The sequence below is a fragment of the Maylandia zebra genome, linkage group LG5 (genome assembly GCF_041146795.1).
Source record: "Maylandia zebra isolate NMK-2024a linkage group LG5, Mzebra_GT3a, whole genome shotgun sequence".
Taxonomy (NCBI): domain Eukaryota; kingdom Metazoa; phylum Chordata; class Actinopteri; order Cichliformes; family Cichlidae; genus Maylandia; species Maylandia zebra.
The window spans coordinates 2,841,193-2,860,769 of NC_135171.1; the positions used below are offsets into that span (position 1 = coordinate 2,841,193).

At 44.2% G+C, this 19,577-nt stretch overlaps 1 protein-coding gene across 3 annotated transcripts in view; it reads right to left on the bottom strand.

The window, feature by feature from the left end:
• Positions 1 to 19,577, bottom strand: part of cadpsa (Ca2+-dependent activator protein for secretion a) — a 348,666-nt gene that overhangs the window by 120,733 nt on the left and 208,356 nt on the right. For 2 of the 3 annotated variants that reach the window (XM_076883644.1, XM_076883645.1), the window contains exons 14-16: positions 16,855 to 16,956; positions 16,695 to 16,758; positions 16,053 to 16,176 (exon numbers count right to left, since the gene is read on the bottom strand). In XM_076883644.1, coding sequence (XP_076739759.1) covers positions 16,053 to 16,176; positions 16,695 to 16,758; positions 16,855 to 16,956 — 290 coding nt within the window. Of the gene's footprint in view, positions 1 to 6,122; positions 6,192 to 16,052; positions 16,177 to 16,694; positions 16,759 to 16,854; positions 16,957 to 19,577 lie in introns of all 3 variants that reach the window. The other variant, XM_004572172.5, reaches the window with a different exon arrangement.

The window sequence follows — 19,577 nt, forward strand, 5'->3', positions numbered from 1 at the left end:
AAATGGGTCTATTATGGTATGTTATAATGTACACGGTATGAAGTATGTTGTGAATATTCTATAACTATAAGTATGTACAGGCTGTAGTGAGTACAAGCTATGTACAGGATATGAACAGGATATAAATATGAAAAACTATACAGAATATGAAATAAATAACTTTACAGAATCTGGGATATACAGCTATACAGAAATGGGAACTATGCAAGTTGTAAACAGTTGTAGGATTAAAGATTATCGAATGTACAGAATGATTATTTACACAGAGCTATACAGTAGTGCAGTTAAGATAAGTGAGGGTGTAGATAGTTTCTACAGAGGCTATATAAAGTGCTAGTGGTTGTGAGTGGTGGTTCAGTCCATGTTATTATTGTGTTTGAGGGTACAGTTGTCCATTGTGGGTGTGTGTATGTTCAGTCCATGAGTTTAACGTGGGTCAGATGTCAGGAGGCAGAGTTCAGGAGTCTGACAGCTGTGGGGAAGAAGCTGTTCCGGTACCTGGTGGTCTTAGTCCGGAGGCTCCTGTGGCGCCTCCCAGAGGGCAGGAGGGTGAAGAGTCCATGTGATGGGTGACTGGGGTCTTTGATGATTTTCCCAGCCCTTTTCAGACACCGCTTCCTGTAGATGTCTTTTATGGCAGGAAGTGGTGCTCCGGCGATGCGCTGGGCAGTTTTCACGACCCTCTGCAACGCCTTCCGGTCCGAGGCAGAGCAGTTCCCGTACCAGACTGTTGGTCAGGATGCTCTCGATGGTGCAGCGATAGAAGTTCACCAGGATGTCTGAGGACAGGTGGTTCTTCCTCAGAGTCCTCAAGAAGAAGAGGCGCTGGTGAGCCTTCTTGACCAGCTTGGAGCAGTTGGTCGTCCAGGTGAGATCCTCGGAGATGTGAACTCCCAGGAACTTGAAGCTGCTCACACGCTCCACAGCCGTCCCCTTAATGTGGATGGGTGGGTCAGCATTCCTCCTGTAGTCCACGATGAGCTCCTTGGTCTTCTCGGTGTTAAGCAGCAGGTTGTTTCTGTCGCACCACTCAGCCAGACGATCCACCTCCTCCCTGTAGGCGGCCTCATCGTTGTCACTGATGAGGCCAATCACCGTGGTGTCATCTGCAAACTTAATGATGGTGTTGGAACCATCAGCAGGTCTGCAGTCGTGGGTGAAGAGGGAGTAGAGGAAAGGGCTCATCACACAGCCTTGTGGTACACCGGTGTTCATTGTGATGGTAGATGAGCAGCGGTTATCCAGCCGGACATGTTGGGGGCGGTTGGTCAGGAAGTCCAGTAACCATTTGCAGATGAGGGAACTGATACCCAGGTCTGTCAGTTTCCTGATGAGTTGTGAGGGGTGGATTGTATTGAATGCTGAACTGAAGTCTATAAACAGCATTCTGGCGTATGTGTTGTTGTTGTCCAGGTGTGAGAGGACAGAGTGCATTGCGATGGAGACTGCATCCTCTGTGCTCCTGTTCCGGCGGTATGCGAATTGGTGGGGGTCCAGGGTGGGGGGGAGACAGGATTTGAAGTGTGCTAGGACCAGTCGCTCTAAGCACTTAGTGATGATGGGGGTGAGTGCTACTGGGCGGTAATCATTGAGGCAAGATGGGTTGGAGTTTTTGGGTATCGGGACGATGGAGGTGGATTTGAAGCAGGCCGGTACCACAGCGTGGGCCAAGGACAGATTGAATATGTCTGTGAGCACTCCTGCAAGCTCCCCAGAACACGCTCTGAGAACACACCCGTGGATGCCATCAGGGCCTGCAGCCTTGTGGACATTGATCCTGCTCAGCACCGCTCCTACATCGGTGGGGGGGAGAGTCATAGGTTGGTGGTCTGGCGTCATGTCTGCTTTGGTTGTGGTTGTGGGGTTCCCTCGCTCAAAACGAGCATAAAAGTTGTTGAGCTCGTTGAGGAAGGAGACATCAGAGGATGCGGGGGAGGGTTTGGTGGTCCTTTAGTCTGTGATGGTCTGGAGTCCTTGCCACATGCGTCGGGGGTTGGAGTTGGAGAAGTGTTCTTCTACCTTCTTTTTGTAATGGTGTTTGGCTTTTTTGATGCCCTTCTTTAGATTAGCCCTGGCTGTACTGTAGGCGTGTGCATCTCCTGACCTAAAGGCAGTGTTGCGGGCCTTCAGGAGGAGACGAACATCCCGGTTCATCCAAGGCTTCTGGTTGGGGTACATGGTGATCCGTTTCTGGGTGGTGACACTGTCTGTGGTTTTGGAGATGTAATCCAGTACAGATGAGGCGTACTGGTCCAGGTCTGTGTGGGTGAACATATTCCAGTCTGTGTTTTTAAATCTGTCCTGGAGCACTGCGTCTGTCCCCTCTGGCCACACTTTAATTGTCCTCACAGCAGGTTTCACACGTTGGATGAGTGGTGAATACCGAGGTGTGAGGAACAGGGAGAGATGGTCCGATTGTCCAATGTGGGGGAGGGGTGTGGCTTTGTAGGCTCCAGCCAGGTTGGAATACACATGGTCTAAAGTCTTGTCTCCTCTGGTGTGGCAGGAGACATGTTGGTGGAATCTGGGGAGGACTGTCTTTAAGTTGGTGTGGTTGAAGTCGCCAGCAACAATAAAAGCAGCCTCGGGGTGTTTATTCTGGTGTTTGTTAATGGCTGCAGAAAGTTCTTTCATGGCCAACCTAGCATTAGCGTCGGGGGGTATATACACGGCAGTGAGTATGATCGAAGTGAATTCTCTGGGGAGATAATAAGGTCTGCATTTGACCATTAAAAACTCCGCATTAGGTGAGCAGTGACTCTCAGTAGTAGTGGAGTTCATGCACCAAGCATTGTTAATATAAATGCACAAACCTCCACCTCTGGTCTTGCCGGAGTCATCTGCTAGCCTGTCGGCTCGGTGTGTGTGGCGTCCTGCTAACTCGATAGCATTGTCCGGGCAGCTGTTGTTCAGCCATGTTTCGGTGAAAAACATGACATTTGAGTCCATAATCCGTCTGTTGTTAGTGATGGAGAGCCGTATCTCATCCATTTTGTTTGCCAGAGAACGGACATTGGCGAGAAAAATACTGGGTAAAGGCAGCCGGTGTGGTGTTAGCTTTAGCTTAGCCCGTAGCCCTCCGCGCCTACCTCGCCTTTGGTCTGAGGTCCACCACCCACAGATTAATGTTTTAAGTCAGGCTTGAAAAACTGAAAACTTTTTAACTTGTTGACCTTAAAATATAAAATATAGTAACAGAAAGCAATGGTTCCCTCATTTCTCATTAGTGGTGTGAAACATCTTAAGATGACTGTCTTTGTTTAGCACACAGTTACTTTTCTTCTGGCCTGCTTTCCCAATGAATATTTCATTATTTGATTTTTGTACTCTTTTAGTTGAGGAAATGCATAATCTGCTCATAATACTGCTCCACAGTATCTCTCTGAACTTCTGCGCATGTCAAGAGACCCATTCATACTGTCCGACATCTTTAACAGTGACTCTCTGTCAGTCTCTTTAAACTCATTACAGATTTACAGGTGGAAGATGATTTTGTTTTTTTCTTTCTGGATTTTAATACTTCTGTGTAAGGTGACTATTTTGAAAGGTACCTAAAATAATATTTATCATTTTTATATTTAACTGGCACTCACTTGATATTTTCTCTATTTCAGAGCATCCTTTGGTATGGGAAATTGTGCACCCCTGCCAGCTCACTACTATGTGAAACGGTTATCTCAAAAGCTGCAGAAATTATTATCTAAAAGAGAAAGTGAGTGCGGACTGTACCATCATTTGAAAACGCTGCAACAGTTTTAACATAAACATTGCATGTCCCAAGTTTTTTTTCTTTTTGTTTTGTATTACATAAATTAACCTCCATTACCATGACCCACATATTGATCAGAAACAGATTAAATTGATGAATGAACGACACAAAATCAATCATGGTTTTATTTCTAGTCCTGGCAGAGATTTCCACGCTGACACTGTTGGTTGAAATAACGAAAAGTTTCGACCTACAGGAGCAGGAGTTGTCTTGTGTCAATGAACAAAAGATGAACCATTATTTAGGTAACACAGACAGTCCAAAACGGCTGAAAACAGATGAAAACAAAATCAAGCCTACTCACTACTCAGGAAGCAAACAGTGCAAACAGAAAACAGTATGACGCAACAGAAACCTAAGACAAATTTAGGGCTTACATACACACATTAGGGAAATGGATTCAGGAGGATGAGGAGAGATAGCTGAAACAAATCCATGATGATGAGACAAGGAAAGTAAACGAAATACTACATACAAAAGAAAAAGACTATTACAATAAAACTGGAAATAATCAAAACACTGAGTCAAGGACACTAAAACAGATTTGACACAGAAGACAGCACTAAGAAAAATAACAAAACCAAAATATTAAAAAGTATAATATTAACTGAAACCCATTCAATAAGACCAATAACTCAGACTAAAGAGAATGTACACAAGCTAGCTCAGAACCCAATGAAGCATTAAATGATAATGAAGGATTCAAAAGTCAAAACCTGAAAAATCCATAATGATGACTAGGGATGGGTATCGTTACCCATACCGGTGCCAAATCGGTACTTTTGAAACGGTGCCGGTGCTCAAACGGTGCTCAAACCGATGCTTAAAGAATGGAGAACACAAAATTGGTCCAAAAGATAACAATGTTAGCCTTTTCTGCAGCTATGGGGCATATATGGTATCATTCTTGGCTGGAAGCAGTGCTTAAACAATGGAAAAAACACAAACTTTGTCCAAAAACCTCTCATGTGTAGCTGTTTCCCTCTTTTTCTTTGGTCATTTTAGCCTTTTTGGCCAGGGTGAAGGGAGCATCTGCCATCAAACAAGAAGACAGCCGCATGTAACTACGACGGTGTTTGCTAGTTCACCTTACATGCATTAATGTAATAACGTGGTTAGCCTACTCAACGTAAATTACAAGAACAACATTAAGCTACTCACGCAGAGAAGAACGGCTGCTGCTGCATCATCATCCTCATCATTTCTGCTACACTGGCAGGGCTAGGGGCCAGGACTCTCCTCTTCGTGTTTTTGGGGGATGTTGCATAACAGGCAACCCACCCGCAGTAGATGTGCTCGGTGTGAGGTCTCGCAGCAAGCTATCAAATACGGTGCATTTCTGGGCTTTTTTAAAAAAAACGCTATGCGTCGCCAGGTGTTTGATCGGATTTGAGGTGTTACCTCCTTTGACAGTATCACAGTATCAGCTTAAAGCACTTGTTGCTGCTGAGTTTGCATATTTTGCTGTGAAGTACAGCCAGACTTTTGACCGCTTCGCCTTGGACATTTTTAATCTGTAGCTCTGCTCTAAAAGAACGTACGTACCTGGGCCCGCCTACTATTCTCGGAAACGTAAAATGATTGGCTAGAAGTGTATCACAGCTCAGGAAAAAAAAAGCACCGAAATAAAGCACCGAAATGTGCGCTGCTTTTCGGTCTGGTTACTACCGTTTATGTCAGAACCGGTGCCATCATGTCACCGGACACCGGTACCCATCCCTAATGATGACTCACTTACATTATCTTTCTTCCTTATTCTTCCTGACACTCAGTTTGAAATTCACAAGACTGTCTTGACCATGTCTACATGTATAAATGCAATGACATGCTGTCATGTAATTGGCAGATTAGATATGTGTTAAGAAGCTATTGAACATGTATACCTACTGAAGTGGCTGGTAAGTCTAAGTGCAATATATGGAGTCTAAATCAGCATTTCATGGGCTTTTCATTCAAAGGCAGACATATTCACAATCAGACATGTTCCCTTAAAGGACTGGGAACTGACAAGATATGCTTTTAACAACAGCTAGATTTGGGGGTCTTCCTTGTCTGTACCATGGCCTTAAAAACTTATTTTACTTAATTTACACATAAGCAAAGTAAAAATGCATTCAAATTGCAGACAGACAGAAATGGTGGTTTCAGGCAGTACAGCAAAGTAGATTACAGAAAGAATAGAAGGTGTTTTAGTAATGAACAAGGGCTTGGAGCACAGTATAACAATCAATGTTACAGACCAAAAGGATGACAGAGATGACAAAAATTTGAGGTTGCTTCTGGTGGTTTACGTGCATACTGACTGTAATAATAAGAAAACAAATTAATTGAGGCTGGGGAGGAAGGTACTCACGAATCGTTAAATCCATCACTTGAGAGGCCAAGCAGAAGACAGGATGCTCATACATCTCTCTCTTTTTCCCTATAGAGAAAGAGGCAGGATACCGAGGCATGCGAAAGGCCAGGGTCAGCGCAAACGAACATAATGGTCACTAGGGTTTGACTAATATAAAGTTTTTTGCTACCACTACCTCACATTTTCTTGCAAGAAAATCAGAACTTTAACCACACATTGTATTAAAAGGTACAATATGTATCATTGTGAAATTTGTACATGGAACTATGTTTAGCAGATTTTATGGAGTTAAAAGATTAAGGGACATCCTCTAGTTTTGTTTGTCAAATTGATTTCAATTTTTTGTGTGCTTACATGAAATAGAGAAAAAATAAATGGGTAGCAAGGTGGTGCAGTGGATAGAACATGTCCATTGTTACTGTACTATCTGTGCATGTGTGCAAGTTTCCTCCCACAGCTCTTGTTAGGTTAACTGGCAGTTCTAAATGGACTGAAGGTGTGCATGGCTGCTTGTCTTTCTGTATTATGACTGCAGTGAACTGGGGATCTTTCAGGGTTTACCAAACCTCAGATGTCAGCTGGGATAGGCTAAGTTCTCTATCATATCGAGACTGTCTTTCCACTCCCTGTCGTGGCATGTGGATACTTCTGTAAGACACTCCTGCTAGCCCTTAGTCACCAAGGCTAAGTCATCCTCCAGCCAGCCTTCACAATGCAGGATGGCTTGGTTGGGTCTGTGGGCAGACCCTTGAGTGATCTCCTTCATGACCCAGGGCTACCGCCCGCAGATTTGCCACAGACCCCCCATAGCGAACATCCAGACCTTCCCGTCAGTAGGCAACCTCCAGCAGGCCTTTCTGCAGGAAGAACTGCCAGCCCTCATGACAAAGGCTATCATACGGGAGGTGGAAGCTGCCCATGGGGGTTTTTCTACCACTACTTTCTACTCCCCAAAGAGCATGGGGGTCTCCATTCAATTCTGGATGTCAAAGACCTCAGTTGCTATCTCTGGCCCCTGAGGTGCAAGATGCTGAAGGTCCCCAGTGTATGTCAGGCCATCATTGCAGGGAATTGGTTTGCCACCATCGATCTGAAGGACGCTTACTTTCAGGTCTTAATCTGGCAGGGGCGGTGGCGCTTCTTCAGATTCTGGTCCAATGGGCAGGTCTTCGGAGACTTCCCCTTTGGCATCTCTGTGGCCCCCCAGACCTTCCTGAGATGCAGGATGCGGCCTTCACTCCTATGAGCCTGCGGGGCCTCAGAATCTTGAATTACCTGGATGACTGGCTGGTCTGTGCCTCTTCAGTAGAACAGTGTTGCAGCTACGTTGCAAGCAAGCAATGTATTTATATAGCGCTTTCAGATCAGCCACCAGCTGAGCACAAAGTCCTGTACACTTGACATGTCAAACATGATACATCCATCCATCCATCCATCCATCTTCATCCGCTTTGTCCGGGGCCGGGTCGCGGGGGCAGCAGCCTAAGCAAAGAGGCCCAGACCTCCCTCTCCCCAGCCACCTCCTCCAGCTTATCCGGGGGAATACCAAGGCGTTCCCAGGCCAGCCGAGAGATATAATCTCTCCAGCGTGTCCTGGGTCTGCCCCGGGGCCTCCTCCCGGTGGGACATGCCTGGAACACCTCACCCAGGAGGCGCCCAGGGGGCATCCTTGTCAGATGCCCGAACCACCTCAGCTGGCTCCTTTCGATGTGGAGCAGCAGCTGCTCTACTCTGAGCCCCTCCCGGATGGCCGAACTTCTCACCCTATCTCTAAGGGAGAGGCCAGCCACCCTTCGGAGGAAGCTCATTTCTGCCGCTTGTATCCGCGATCTCGTTCTTTCGGTCACTACCCACAGCTCGTGGCCATAGGTGAGGGTAGGGACGTAGATCGACCGGTAAATTGAGAGCTTCGCTTTTACACTCAGCTCCCTCTTCACCACGACGGACCGGTGCAACGTCCGCATTACTGCAGCTGCAGCCCCAATCCGTCTGTCGATCTCCGGCTCCCTTCTCCCATCACTCGCGAACAAGACCCCGAGATACTTGAACTCCTCCACTTGGGGCAGGAACTCATCCCCGACCCGGAGTGGGCACTCCACCCTTTTCCGGCTGAGAACCATGGCCTCAGATTTGGAGGTGCTGATCCTCATTCCCGCTGCTTCACACTCGGCTGCGAACCGTTCCAGTGCGAGCTGGAGGCCCTCACCCGATGAAGCCAACAGAACCACATCATCTGCAAAAATCAGAGATGAGATTCTGAGGCCACCAAAGCGAAAGCCCTCCGACACTTGGCTGCGCCTAGAAATCCTGTCCATAAAAATTATGAACAGAACCGGAGACAAAGGGCAGCCCTGGCGGAGCCCATCACCCACCAGGAATGAGTCCGACTTATTGCCGGCAATGCGAACCAAGCTCTTGCAACGGTTGTATAGGGATCGAATGGCCCGTAGCAATGGGCCAGACACCCCATATTCCCGCAACACCTCCCACAGGACACCCCGAGGGACACGGTCGAATGCCTTCTCCAAGTCCACAAAACACATGTAGACTGGTTGGGCAAACTCCCATGCACCCTCAAGTATCCTGGAGAGGATAAAGAGCTGGTCCAGTGTTCCATGACCAGGACGAAAACCGCATTGTTCCTGCTGTATCCGAGGTTCGACTAACGGACGAACTCTCCTTTCCAGCACCCTGGCATAGACTTTCCCAGGGAGGCTGGAAAGGAGAGTTCGTCGGTGTCCTGGTTGCGGTGTCAACCAGGACAGCCCTACAACGTCCAGAGCCTTCAGGAACTCGGGGCGGACCTCATCAACACCAACATGATACATTGAGCATGTTAAAAAAATGAGAAAAATAGTAATAATAATATAAGATAAGTAAAATATATATAAAAAAATAGAAAAAGGAAAAAAAACACATTTAAAACAATAAAATCAGCACATTAGATTAAAACAATAAAATCAGGGTCAGACTGTGTCATAAGCCAAAGAGTAAAAATAGCCCTGCAGGCACAACGGCGATGGGTCTTTTGTGCATGCCCAGACCACTTCGGCCTCCACTCTCTACTGAGCCGGGGGCTGTGCCTCTCCCTCACGGGTCTGATGGCTGCCACTGTGCACATCAATGTGCTGGATCCGTCTTCCTGGCACTTCGGGATTTTCCTGCCTCGACTGCAGTGGTTTCATGTGATTGTTGGGAAGGACAGCACAGTTCTGGTGGCCTATGTCAACAAGCAGGGGGGCTTGGGCTTATTTCTCCTCTGCAGGATAGCCGCAAGGCTAAAGCAGTAGGCTCTCCCCCATTTCTGCTCCCTCGGGGCTGTGCACGTGCCACTGAATACAGAAGCAGTCATCATGTCGGGGGGGGGGGGGGTGGAGTGGAGGCTCCACCCGCAGGTGGTTGAAACAAATCTAGCACTGTTTCAGAAGGGCAGAGGGGGACCTCTTTGCCTCCAGGGAGTCAACACACTGCCCCCTGTTCTTCGACAGCCCTTTCCGGGGGTGGGATGCCCTGGTGCATCCCTGGAACCAGGCTTTTTTGTATACCTTCCCTCCTTTCTCTCTCCTCCACTTGGTCCTCTCCGGGTCCAGGCTGCAGAAACTAGGCTTGTCCTGGTGGCCCCTTTCTGGCCCGACATGCCCTGGTTCTCAGTGATCCAGCCTCTCCTCGACTCAAGACTCTGGGAGCTTCCGGCCCAGAGGAACCTCCTTTCCCAGGCGAGTGGATCACTTTCGAGCAGGTCCACCCCTTACGCTGTGACCCTGCATTGAATGGTGATAGCGATTAAGGCCATTCACCTCTGTCGCTAAGCGCTTAGCGAGGCTGAGCGCTGGCTCTATACGTCAGGTATCCCCAGCTGATTTGGACAACAGACCAGGGCCCTATTTCAGGAAGCCGGTTTAGAAAACTCAGAGTTAAAAACGATACTCAGGGTTGAGTAACCCCGAACTGTCCAACTCGGAATATTCGGTTTCAGAAAGGCTGATAACAATTAGTTCAGTCAACGCGGAGTTGCTTTAACCCCAAGTTAAGCACGCGCACGAGGATACATAAAGCCCTGATTAGTGGAGCACAGATTAAGCGAGTCACCATGGAGACGGAGGGAAAGAAGGCGCGGTCAATGTATTTCACAGCGCTTGAGGCTGAAATTCTGATGGCAGCATATGCCGATAACATGCAAATTCCGCGGAAAAAAAGTAACACAGCCTCAGCTGCAAAAGAAAGGGAGCATGCATGGCAAAACATAGCCGACAGAGTCAATGCATGAGTGTTAATTTAAACGTTGATCTAGGGATTTCCACCCATTTAACACGTTATTTTATTATATTTTATTTTTTATTTTATACATTTTATTTTGTGATGTGAGCGCAGGTGCAACCCAACAGGCCCCAAACGTTCCTGGCAGCAAGTAAAAATGAAATATAAAAATATAGTCCAAACAGGTAAGGTGTAATTGTATTATGAGCCATAGTGCTTGGTCAGTTTGTCCCATGTAAATCAATTGCAGTTAGAGGCTACATTAATTTCCCCTCTGTAAGCACTTATTGAAATTATCTGAGCACATTACAAGTACATATTTGCTTACTCTGTATGCTCAAATGTGACCCGTTATAGCCAACAGAAAAAAAAGCGGAGGCCTGAAAAACAGGTGGAGGTCCTCGACCACCACCACTCACAGAGCCTGGCCACTTGGCTTCCACATTTGTGATAATGTTGGCAGCATCACATATGATCTTCACAGTGCAGAGAACACAAATTAGCATCCATTACTATAATGAAATAATTTGTTAGTTTGAAATGCTACAGGGAACTATGTACCTGTACATTAATGCTGTGGAAAGACTTCCTGTTCACATAGTCTCCTTCATTTACTGAAGGAGCAATGATTGGAATGTGAGTGCCATCTATACAGCCAATCACGCCTGGGAACCGTGAAAATAAATGTAACATTTAAGTAGTAGTTCAAATATCACCACATCATGAATTAAGTTTTGTTCATCCTGATACCTGCAATTTTGTGGCATCCCTCTTTGATAAATCTTGTGGGTCTATGACCGGGGAACACCACAAATGCGTACAGGAGACGTTTCAGTGCAACTGTAACATTCCTGACTGCCCGACAGACGGTAGCCTTGGAAACGTGCTCAGCGTCACCAATATTATACAGAAAGCTCCCGTTTGCAAAAAAACCGAAGTGCAATACAAATAATATGTACAGAACTGAGAGAATGTCCGCGATGTGTCACATGAGCAATATTAGGCCTGAGGATGTTATTCAAATAAATTATAGATTGTGCTGAAAAACGGTAACGTTCACACAGGAAATCATCAGGAAATGATAAAATGTCCAAACGCGCTCTAATCACTCTCTCCCGGCGGAGAGAATTTGGGCTTCAACATCTACTGGCTCTTCAAGGAAGGAGCACGCCATGTCTGACACTTCCTACAGTCAGGTTTCTGACAAAGAGGCGGAGAAGGTCAGGGTTAGTTGAAGTAAACCTGCTAGGGGGCAGGTTAGCTTCACGGAGTGTGTCGTCATAGTAACTCACTCAGAATTAATCTAAACTCGCTTTGTGAAACCGAAAACCCAGAGTTTCCGTTAACTCAGGGTATACTTACTCAGAGTTTGCACTAAACCGGCTTCCTGAAATAGGGCCCAGCTCTTAATTGCCTTCCATCCTGGGCAGGCACTTGTCAAAGTCCCAGTTGTCCTACTGGGTGGCAGCCTTATGCCTCTAGGTTCCCCTAGAGGCATAAGCAGGTGCTAGATGCCCCTCAGCTGTAACCTTTGTCTCCTTGATCAGCTTGCGGGCCAACCATGAGCGGTCCTTGCATCTTGACTTGCTCAGGCCAGTCTTGCATCTGGCAGACTGATGTTTGCCCCCCCCCAGGCAGGGCCTTTGCATCTGGTGGGGCCTTGACTGTCTCCTTGTGGGGTGAGTTACCCCGCACATATGGAAATTGTAAGTACTTGTAAGTAACTGTAAGTCTCAATATGGTAACATACGGTTACACTGTAAGCTTGCTTGCTTGGTTTCCCCCCCTTGACATGATGTCTGCTTCTTGGAGTGAGAGACTGTCTCCAGCTTCAGGCCGCTTGGAGATGTGTTCCAATCAAACCATCACTGGTTTCACATCTGCGCAGCTGTTTTATATCTAAGCTGTGGGGCATGACTGAGGTAGCCATATATATATAAATATACTGCTCAAAAAGATTAAAGAAACATCTTTTAATTAAAGTATAGCACCAAGTCAGTTAAACTCCTGGGATAGTTTTTCATGCTACTGTGTGAGGCAGGCAGGCAGACCCAAAATGTAGACTCACAAGCAAGACTATACTTGAAAGAGTTTACTTAATTTAAGGTTAAACCACTAAACTGGGAATGCTAAGTTAGAGAAACTAAACAAACAGAATAATACAGGGAAACACAGTACCGACAGGACACACAGCAAGATGGGATATCACAAAACTGGACAGAAGGAGATACAGACAATATATACACAAAAGAGGGACTCAGGGAGGAGAGGAAACGCCTGGGGAACATGGCTGGACATAATCTAACTGTCGAGACAGGGGAAGTAAAACTGAACATGATGCACACAGGACAAGAGACTATCAACATAAAACACAAGAAACACAAACTGAGACGCAGACTGGCTAAATATGGGGAACAGAGGGATGAGACAGAGACAAGACTAGGAAGACACAGAACAAGGGTGACGGAGCGAAAGGAGTAATAATGAGTCAACTGCAAAACAGGAATGGTTTTACCTTTTGTTGGTGACATCTTTTTCCCTGTTTTTTGCTAGTTTTATATATGGCTAGGGTCAGTTTCACTACTGGTAGCATAAGGCAATACCTGGACCCTACAGAGGTAGTAGGATTTAGGTACTGTAGCTCAACTCCTCCAGGACGGCACATCAATACATACCATTTCCAGAAGGTTTACTGGGTCTCCCAGCACAGTCTCAAGAATGTGAAGTTGTACAATATCTTCAAGCCATCACCAGGACGGGTATCTGCCCCTTTGCGCAAGGACGAATAGGATAAGTACTGCCAGTGCAGTACAAAATGACCTCCAACAGGACACTGATGTGAACGTCTGCCCAATAGCCTCTAGAGGTACCAGTGGTCACTGCTAGGCAACGGCACCTGAATAGATATTGGGTTTAAATCCTTGGAACCATTGTCAGACCCTATGCTGCTGCACTGAGTCCTAGGTGCTCCTGGTGCATGACATGCACGTGTATCATATGGCAAGAGCATGCATGCATGCAGCGCCTGGAGGATTAAGGAACTGATAACATAGACTGGCCCCCAAGCTTGCCAGACCTAAATCCAATAGAGGACCCTTAGCACATTATATTTCAGTCCATCCAGTACCACCAGGCTGCATCTCAGACTGTCCAGGAGCACAATCTGTTGAGTCATTAGGCGTATGCCTTCTCATTAGGAGCAAGTACATTCAAACAACTCGCTTTGAGTTGCTACAATGACGTTTCAGCAACATGGACTAGTGTGCCACATTACTTTTTTTGGTTGATTTTTGAGTGTCTTTGAAATTAACCTTTTGTAGGTTGATAATTTGCATTTTCATATCCAGCATTATGTAATTTCTCCACTGAAACCTAATTTGTTTTCAAAGAATTTCTAATTTTTTTGAGCAGCATTCTATTGTATCATTGGGCATTTTCACACCTGTAGTTCATTTACTCTGGTCTGAATCAGCTGATGCGGTTCTAGTCAGTTTTATCGTTTCCCCATGTTTGGGTTTGTTTTTACTCAGAGAAAAAAAATCCAAGTGAATCAAAATGCGTCACTACAAACCACGTGAGAAGATTCAGTCTGCTTATTCGCCAGAGCTGTCTGGAGTGGAAGCAACAAAAGTAAATACAGGAAAAAGGTCTTGTATTCTACTTGAACAAGAATTTACATTCATTTCACAGCTAGTTGCTAGCCCATACAGACCTTTGCACACCTAAAACACTTTGTGTCGCAGAGTGCGTGGAGTTGCAAACCCAAAATGCTAACACTATAAACAGTACAACGCGACAAAGAGCTATGGAAACTGAGGGCTTGAACACACACATGAGGTAATCAGGGAGATGGAACACACCAGGGAACACATCTGAACTAAATCAAGGAAATGAGACAGAGGGAAGCAAAACTGAAAACAATGCATTTAGGACAAAGACTAACAATATAAAACATGAAATAAACACTGACTAAGACTACGACACATAAACTGGACATAAACAAAAAGTAAACAGATAAGGATCATGGAAACTGTTACGGTCGCTGACCTCTAGTGGCTGGGGGCCCCCACCCCAGACAACACTTCATTTTTAAGTGGGGCGTAACGGAAACCTTGCCACATCCTAGAATACAAAGCATATGTACAGCTTTTTTTTTTTTAGTTCAAACTGATTACAACTAGTTGTTATACGTTGTAAACCAACTCCTCTGGCGTTCATTTGGAACCATGCCAAGACCACCTCCTCCAGAGTGCGGTTGTTTTGGTCCAAGCGCAATTACTGTGTTCATATCTGCCCAAACGAGTCACACCAAAGGGCAAAAACAAACCAGAGTTAATTTGAATGAATTACACACCGCATGTGTGAAAACACCCTTAAATTCAAAGCAGTTAATTACTTGTCTTATGTGTATTACATGACTCTAATCAAACGTGTCAGTTTGAGTCTGTTAGAGTTGATTGTCAAGTATGAAAAAGTTCCAGAGAATAATGACATCTGTTCCTAAAACAGAGAAAATATTGGTGCTGTATATGTAAAGTCTATTTCAGAAGACAAGAAAATAGCTCAGCTGTTATATTGAACATTAATAATCTTAATGTCAAAGGTTTAAGGTCACACATATAGTAAGTTCAAAAGATATTAAATTTACATATTCACATGTCAAATCTGAAGAATTATCACACATTAAAAGAGGTTAGTGTTCTGACACAGTTAATAAGTCATTGTTTCAGGGGCCTACAGAATGCTTGTTGCTGTTAAAGAAAACCTAGACGAGGCAAGAAACAAAAGTAAGATAAAATCCTGGCACAAAAGATAGTCTCATTGTGTCTTACTCGCCCACCTGCTTTAAAACAGAGGTTAAAAGCAGAAAAGGCCAATAGATAAGGAAAACAGAAGGATTAGTGTGGAAGTCATCAGAACACAAGGAAAACCCAGAACAGGAAACAAGGAGAATCTTCTCAGTTACCAGGCAAGTCAAAGGTAAACCAAGGCAGTGTAAGACTCGGCTGAACGAGAAGCTAAAGCACGGTGGAAGAAGTCAGCAAGATTGAATTGAATGCATTTTTACTGTAATTATCTTAGTAAAAAAATGATGAAGAAAAACTAAATAGTTGCTGTCATTTAAAGTACTACCATACAGTTTTGCTTGATTTTATCCATTTTGATACTAGACATTATTTGAAATGTTGTTCTAGCATTTCAAATATTGTCTGCAAAATCTATAGAGAAATAGACCCCTGACTTCATCGGTTTACTACTGTTTCAGTTTATTAATGTTTGATTGGTCAAATTCGGTGAAAATATTTACTACTTTTGCATTTCAATTTTCTGTGTTTTACAAGCTTATTAAACATTCTCATATACTGTCACCATAATTTTAAATAACCTCCCCACTAAGATTAGAAAATCCCCTCTGCACTTCAGATCTTTCCCATCTGGTTCTGCATAGCATATTAATTGGCATTTGTTTTTGTTAAGGTATGCAATGTCTATAACTGTAATGTGTTCTTCATTTGGATATATTTATCTGACAGTTCCCATAAGATGGAAATGGAATTTCCAAAAAACAATAAATGTCATAACAGCTTTTACTACGACTACTACTATTGCAGCTACCACTAGCACTATAGCAAGATTGCGTTCACACAAAGGAGCAGAGTAATAACGTACCTTCCAGTTTTGCATACTCTGACAGACGCTGGTAATTGACCTGAGCTGCCTGCTCCAAACACTTACGGATCACACCTTTGACTTCCTCTTGTGGGACTGGGGTGACAATATCTTTCATTAAAACCTTATACAAAAAACACAGCAAAATTATTGTTATTTATTTATTTTTGCAGTACCTTTTAATAAAAGATGTAAATAAATATTGTAAAAACATGTCCTCAGGCTTAAATGAAAAAATTACTCTATAGCCTCCATATGTCCCATTAAATCTTTAGGTTTTGTTATCCTCATGTTAAGAGTTTTATTACTTTTAATTATTGTTGTTTTGTTTGGTTTTGGCATGGAAATATTATCATTAGTTTCAAGAAAAGATGACAGTTTGAGCTAAAGTTTAAAGGTAGAGAGCAGAATTAAACAGGTTTCAGTTTGCTCCGCATTGTTTGTTATAAAAATCAACTAACTCTTTCCCTCCAGTAAATAAAAAGAAACCTGACAAACCTAGCAAGTAGTAGCAAAATCAACAATGATAAAAAAGAAATAGCAGCGTAGTATTGTATGACTGGACATATAGTCCTTCCCAAAGAGCCACCAAAAACAGGTAGGATCAATCTTATGTTTTATCCTGTGTTACAACAGTCTTACCCTTTCGAGCAGGGACAGAGTTGCCTTCAATGCCCCTTCAGGTCTTCCAAATGGAAAACAGTACCTGTTTAGAAAAGAGGTTTGTTTTGTTTGTTTTTTTCAAACTTCAACAGTCCAATTGGACAATGTGTCATTGTGTAGTTGTTGCAATGGGTCCTACCGGAAGTGTGTAATCTGGTTTTCAAGAAGCACCCGTAGCCTCTCCTTGATTTCCTCAAAGCGCTCTTTCTCCTCAACAGTGACTGTGCCGATACCGTCGGGCCTGAAACACAGAGGCATTTGAAAAAATGCACTCAAAGTTTCTGTTGAACCTTTCAGCACAAATGTCAAAATACCCATATTTTCCACGGATAATGTTAGCATTTGCTTATACCTCAGATTTCGATCTAACGTATAATTCATATTTTTAAAAAACTGTTAACTTTTTTAATAAAGGAAATGGCAATATTACTTACTTTTATTAATTGAAATGTAAAATGCATATCTTCTGTTCTTTATTAAAACTGTGGTGTTGAAACTGGAATTAATCAGTAAATTAAAATTTTCTTATCAGGGTCACTCCATATAACATCCATCCATTCGCTTCCTCTTGTCCTTTCCAGGGTCGTGGGGGGCGCTGGAGCCTATCCCAGCTTGTCATAGGGCAAGAGGCAGGGTACACCCTGGACAGGTCGCCAGTCTGTCGTAGGGCCAACACGCAGAGACACAGACTCACATTCACTCACAGATTCACACTTATGGGCAATTTAGATTTGGACTGTGGGAGGAAGCCGGAGTACCCAGGGAAAACATGCAAACTCCACACAGAAAGACCCCGGCCTGATGGTGGAATTGAACTCAGGACCCTCTTGCTGTGCGGCAACAGTGCTAACCACCGTGCCACCGTGCTGGTGGCACCAACATAATCTGAAAAAAGTTTCAGTTTGCCCCCTGGAGAATGAGTTACAGGCTCTCACAGCACATGGGGTGGGCCAACATTTCTTTGTAGAGCCTTCATAATGTCTTACATATAGGAGACATTATGAAGCATCCAACAGCAAACCAGGATCAAGTAGTTGTGCCTATAACTGAAGGAGGCATTGTAAGTGGAGGCATGCACGCTGAGATGGTTTAATTATATTTCAGATTAATTAAATTATTTAAATATGCAAAATTCATACAAAGTATTCAACATGCAGATTCACATAAACAAAACATTTGTTTTTGTGGTAACACTTTATTAGTCGGCAAAGCACTTGGTGAATCCATGACCACATTATTCACCTATTATGTTATTAACTAAAAGTGTTTCCTCAACAACCTCAAATTACTGGTTAAGATGAGATAAGATAACCTTTATTAGTCCCAAGCATGGGAAATTTGTTGGGTTAAGGCTGCTGACCTTTGCCAGTGCCATCTTACCCTTCCGACCATACATTCATTACAACATCACATGGGGAAGACAGGTCAGAGGGGTATAACAATGGAAAATGCACAACATGAGGAAAGACGAGGAGAAAAAATAACTCCCCCCAGACTGAGCTCCAACCGGGAGATCAGTTTGAGAACAGAAAAAAGCACCTCAGCACATGAATCAGCACATGTCACGACATAGAAGACATAAGCTTCGAAGGCATTTGGAGGGGGTGGGGGTGAGTGTAGGTCTGTGTCAGTGTACATGCATATGTGTGCGTGTGAGTGTGTGTGTGTTATAGAAAGTAACGTCATTATACATGAATTATAGTTTCAGTATTCTTTCTGCTTCTGCTTTCCTTGACATTTTCTTGCAATTTCTGTATAGAAAAGAGGTAAATTTTTAAGTGTTGTGATTATCTGTCTCTCTTCTATTGTTAATTTCCTTTTTTCTCACCATTTTGTAGCAACACACTACTTTCTGCAGTGCAATACTGTTCAACTGATGCTCACTAAGGTATGGTATCACAGTGTGTTCCATCACTGCATTTATGCAGACAGGGGGTTGTAAGTAATCCAGAAAAATTGAAACACCCATAGGCATTAGTAACAGCAGCTTTCAAGGCTTGATCAACCTGCAGGACAGCTTTAAATTATTAACCTATTTTGTGTTCACCGAAAAAGCCCTTTTCTTATAATTATGAAATGTTCATTATTTTTCAATTTTGGGTAACCTTACCTTTTTTTTTAACCTCTGGCAGTTCAACACTTACCTTTGTACCATTTCAAGCTATTCATTGGACTTGAATGACTTGAATTGCAATAAATGACTGGAAAGATTGTTGTAAAATCTTTGGGCGGTAGTGTAGTTGCACCACTAGTAAATAAATTTACTTTTTAATTTGAAGAGAGTCCACACCCGAGTCCTGCTTCTGCCTAGCAGCACATTGACTGATTCTGTTTGATTATGGAATTGCCCTAAATGAGCAAGCAGGGGTGGGTATACTTGTATCCTCCCAGTTTGCTGCCTGTATGTTGAAGTTTTCACCAGTGGATGAGGGGTTGCTTGCCTGCACCTTAGGGGGAACCTTAGGTCCTGACTGTCATCTGTACCCGTGTGTCAGCCTTGTTGGATTCACTGGGTAGGGTGCTGGAGAGTGCACTCTGGTACACACCAGGACACAGCGGTTGATGATTGATTTTGTAATCATATCATCAGATCTACGGCTATATGTCTTGGACATGCAGTTAAAGAGAGATGCTGAACTGTCAACTGTTGGATCTGGTGGTTGGGGAAGATGCTGGGCATACCTGGTGCATCCAAATGTATAATGAGCTGGCAGAGGCACCATTCCACGACATCTTCAATTCCCACCTCTGGCAGAGCTTCGATTAGATTATTAAGGGTGCTCTGCAGATACTGATGCTGAGTGAACCATGTTCTGCATCTCCATTGCTGAGCCTGCCCCAGGGAGTTGTGGCTGCAGGGTA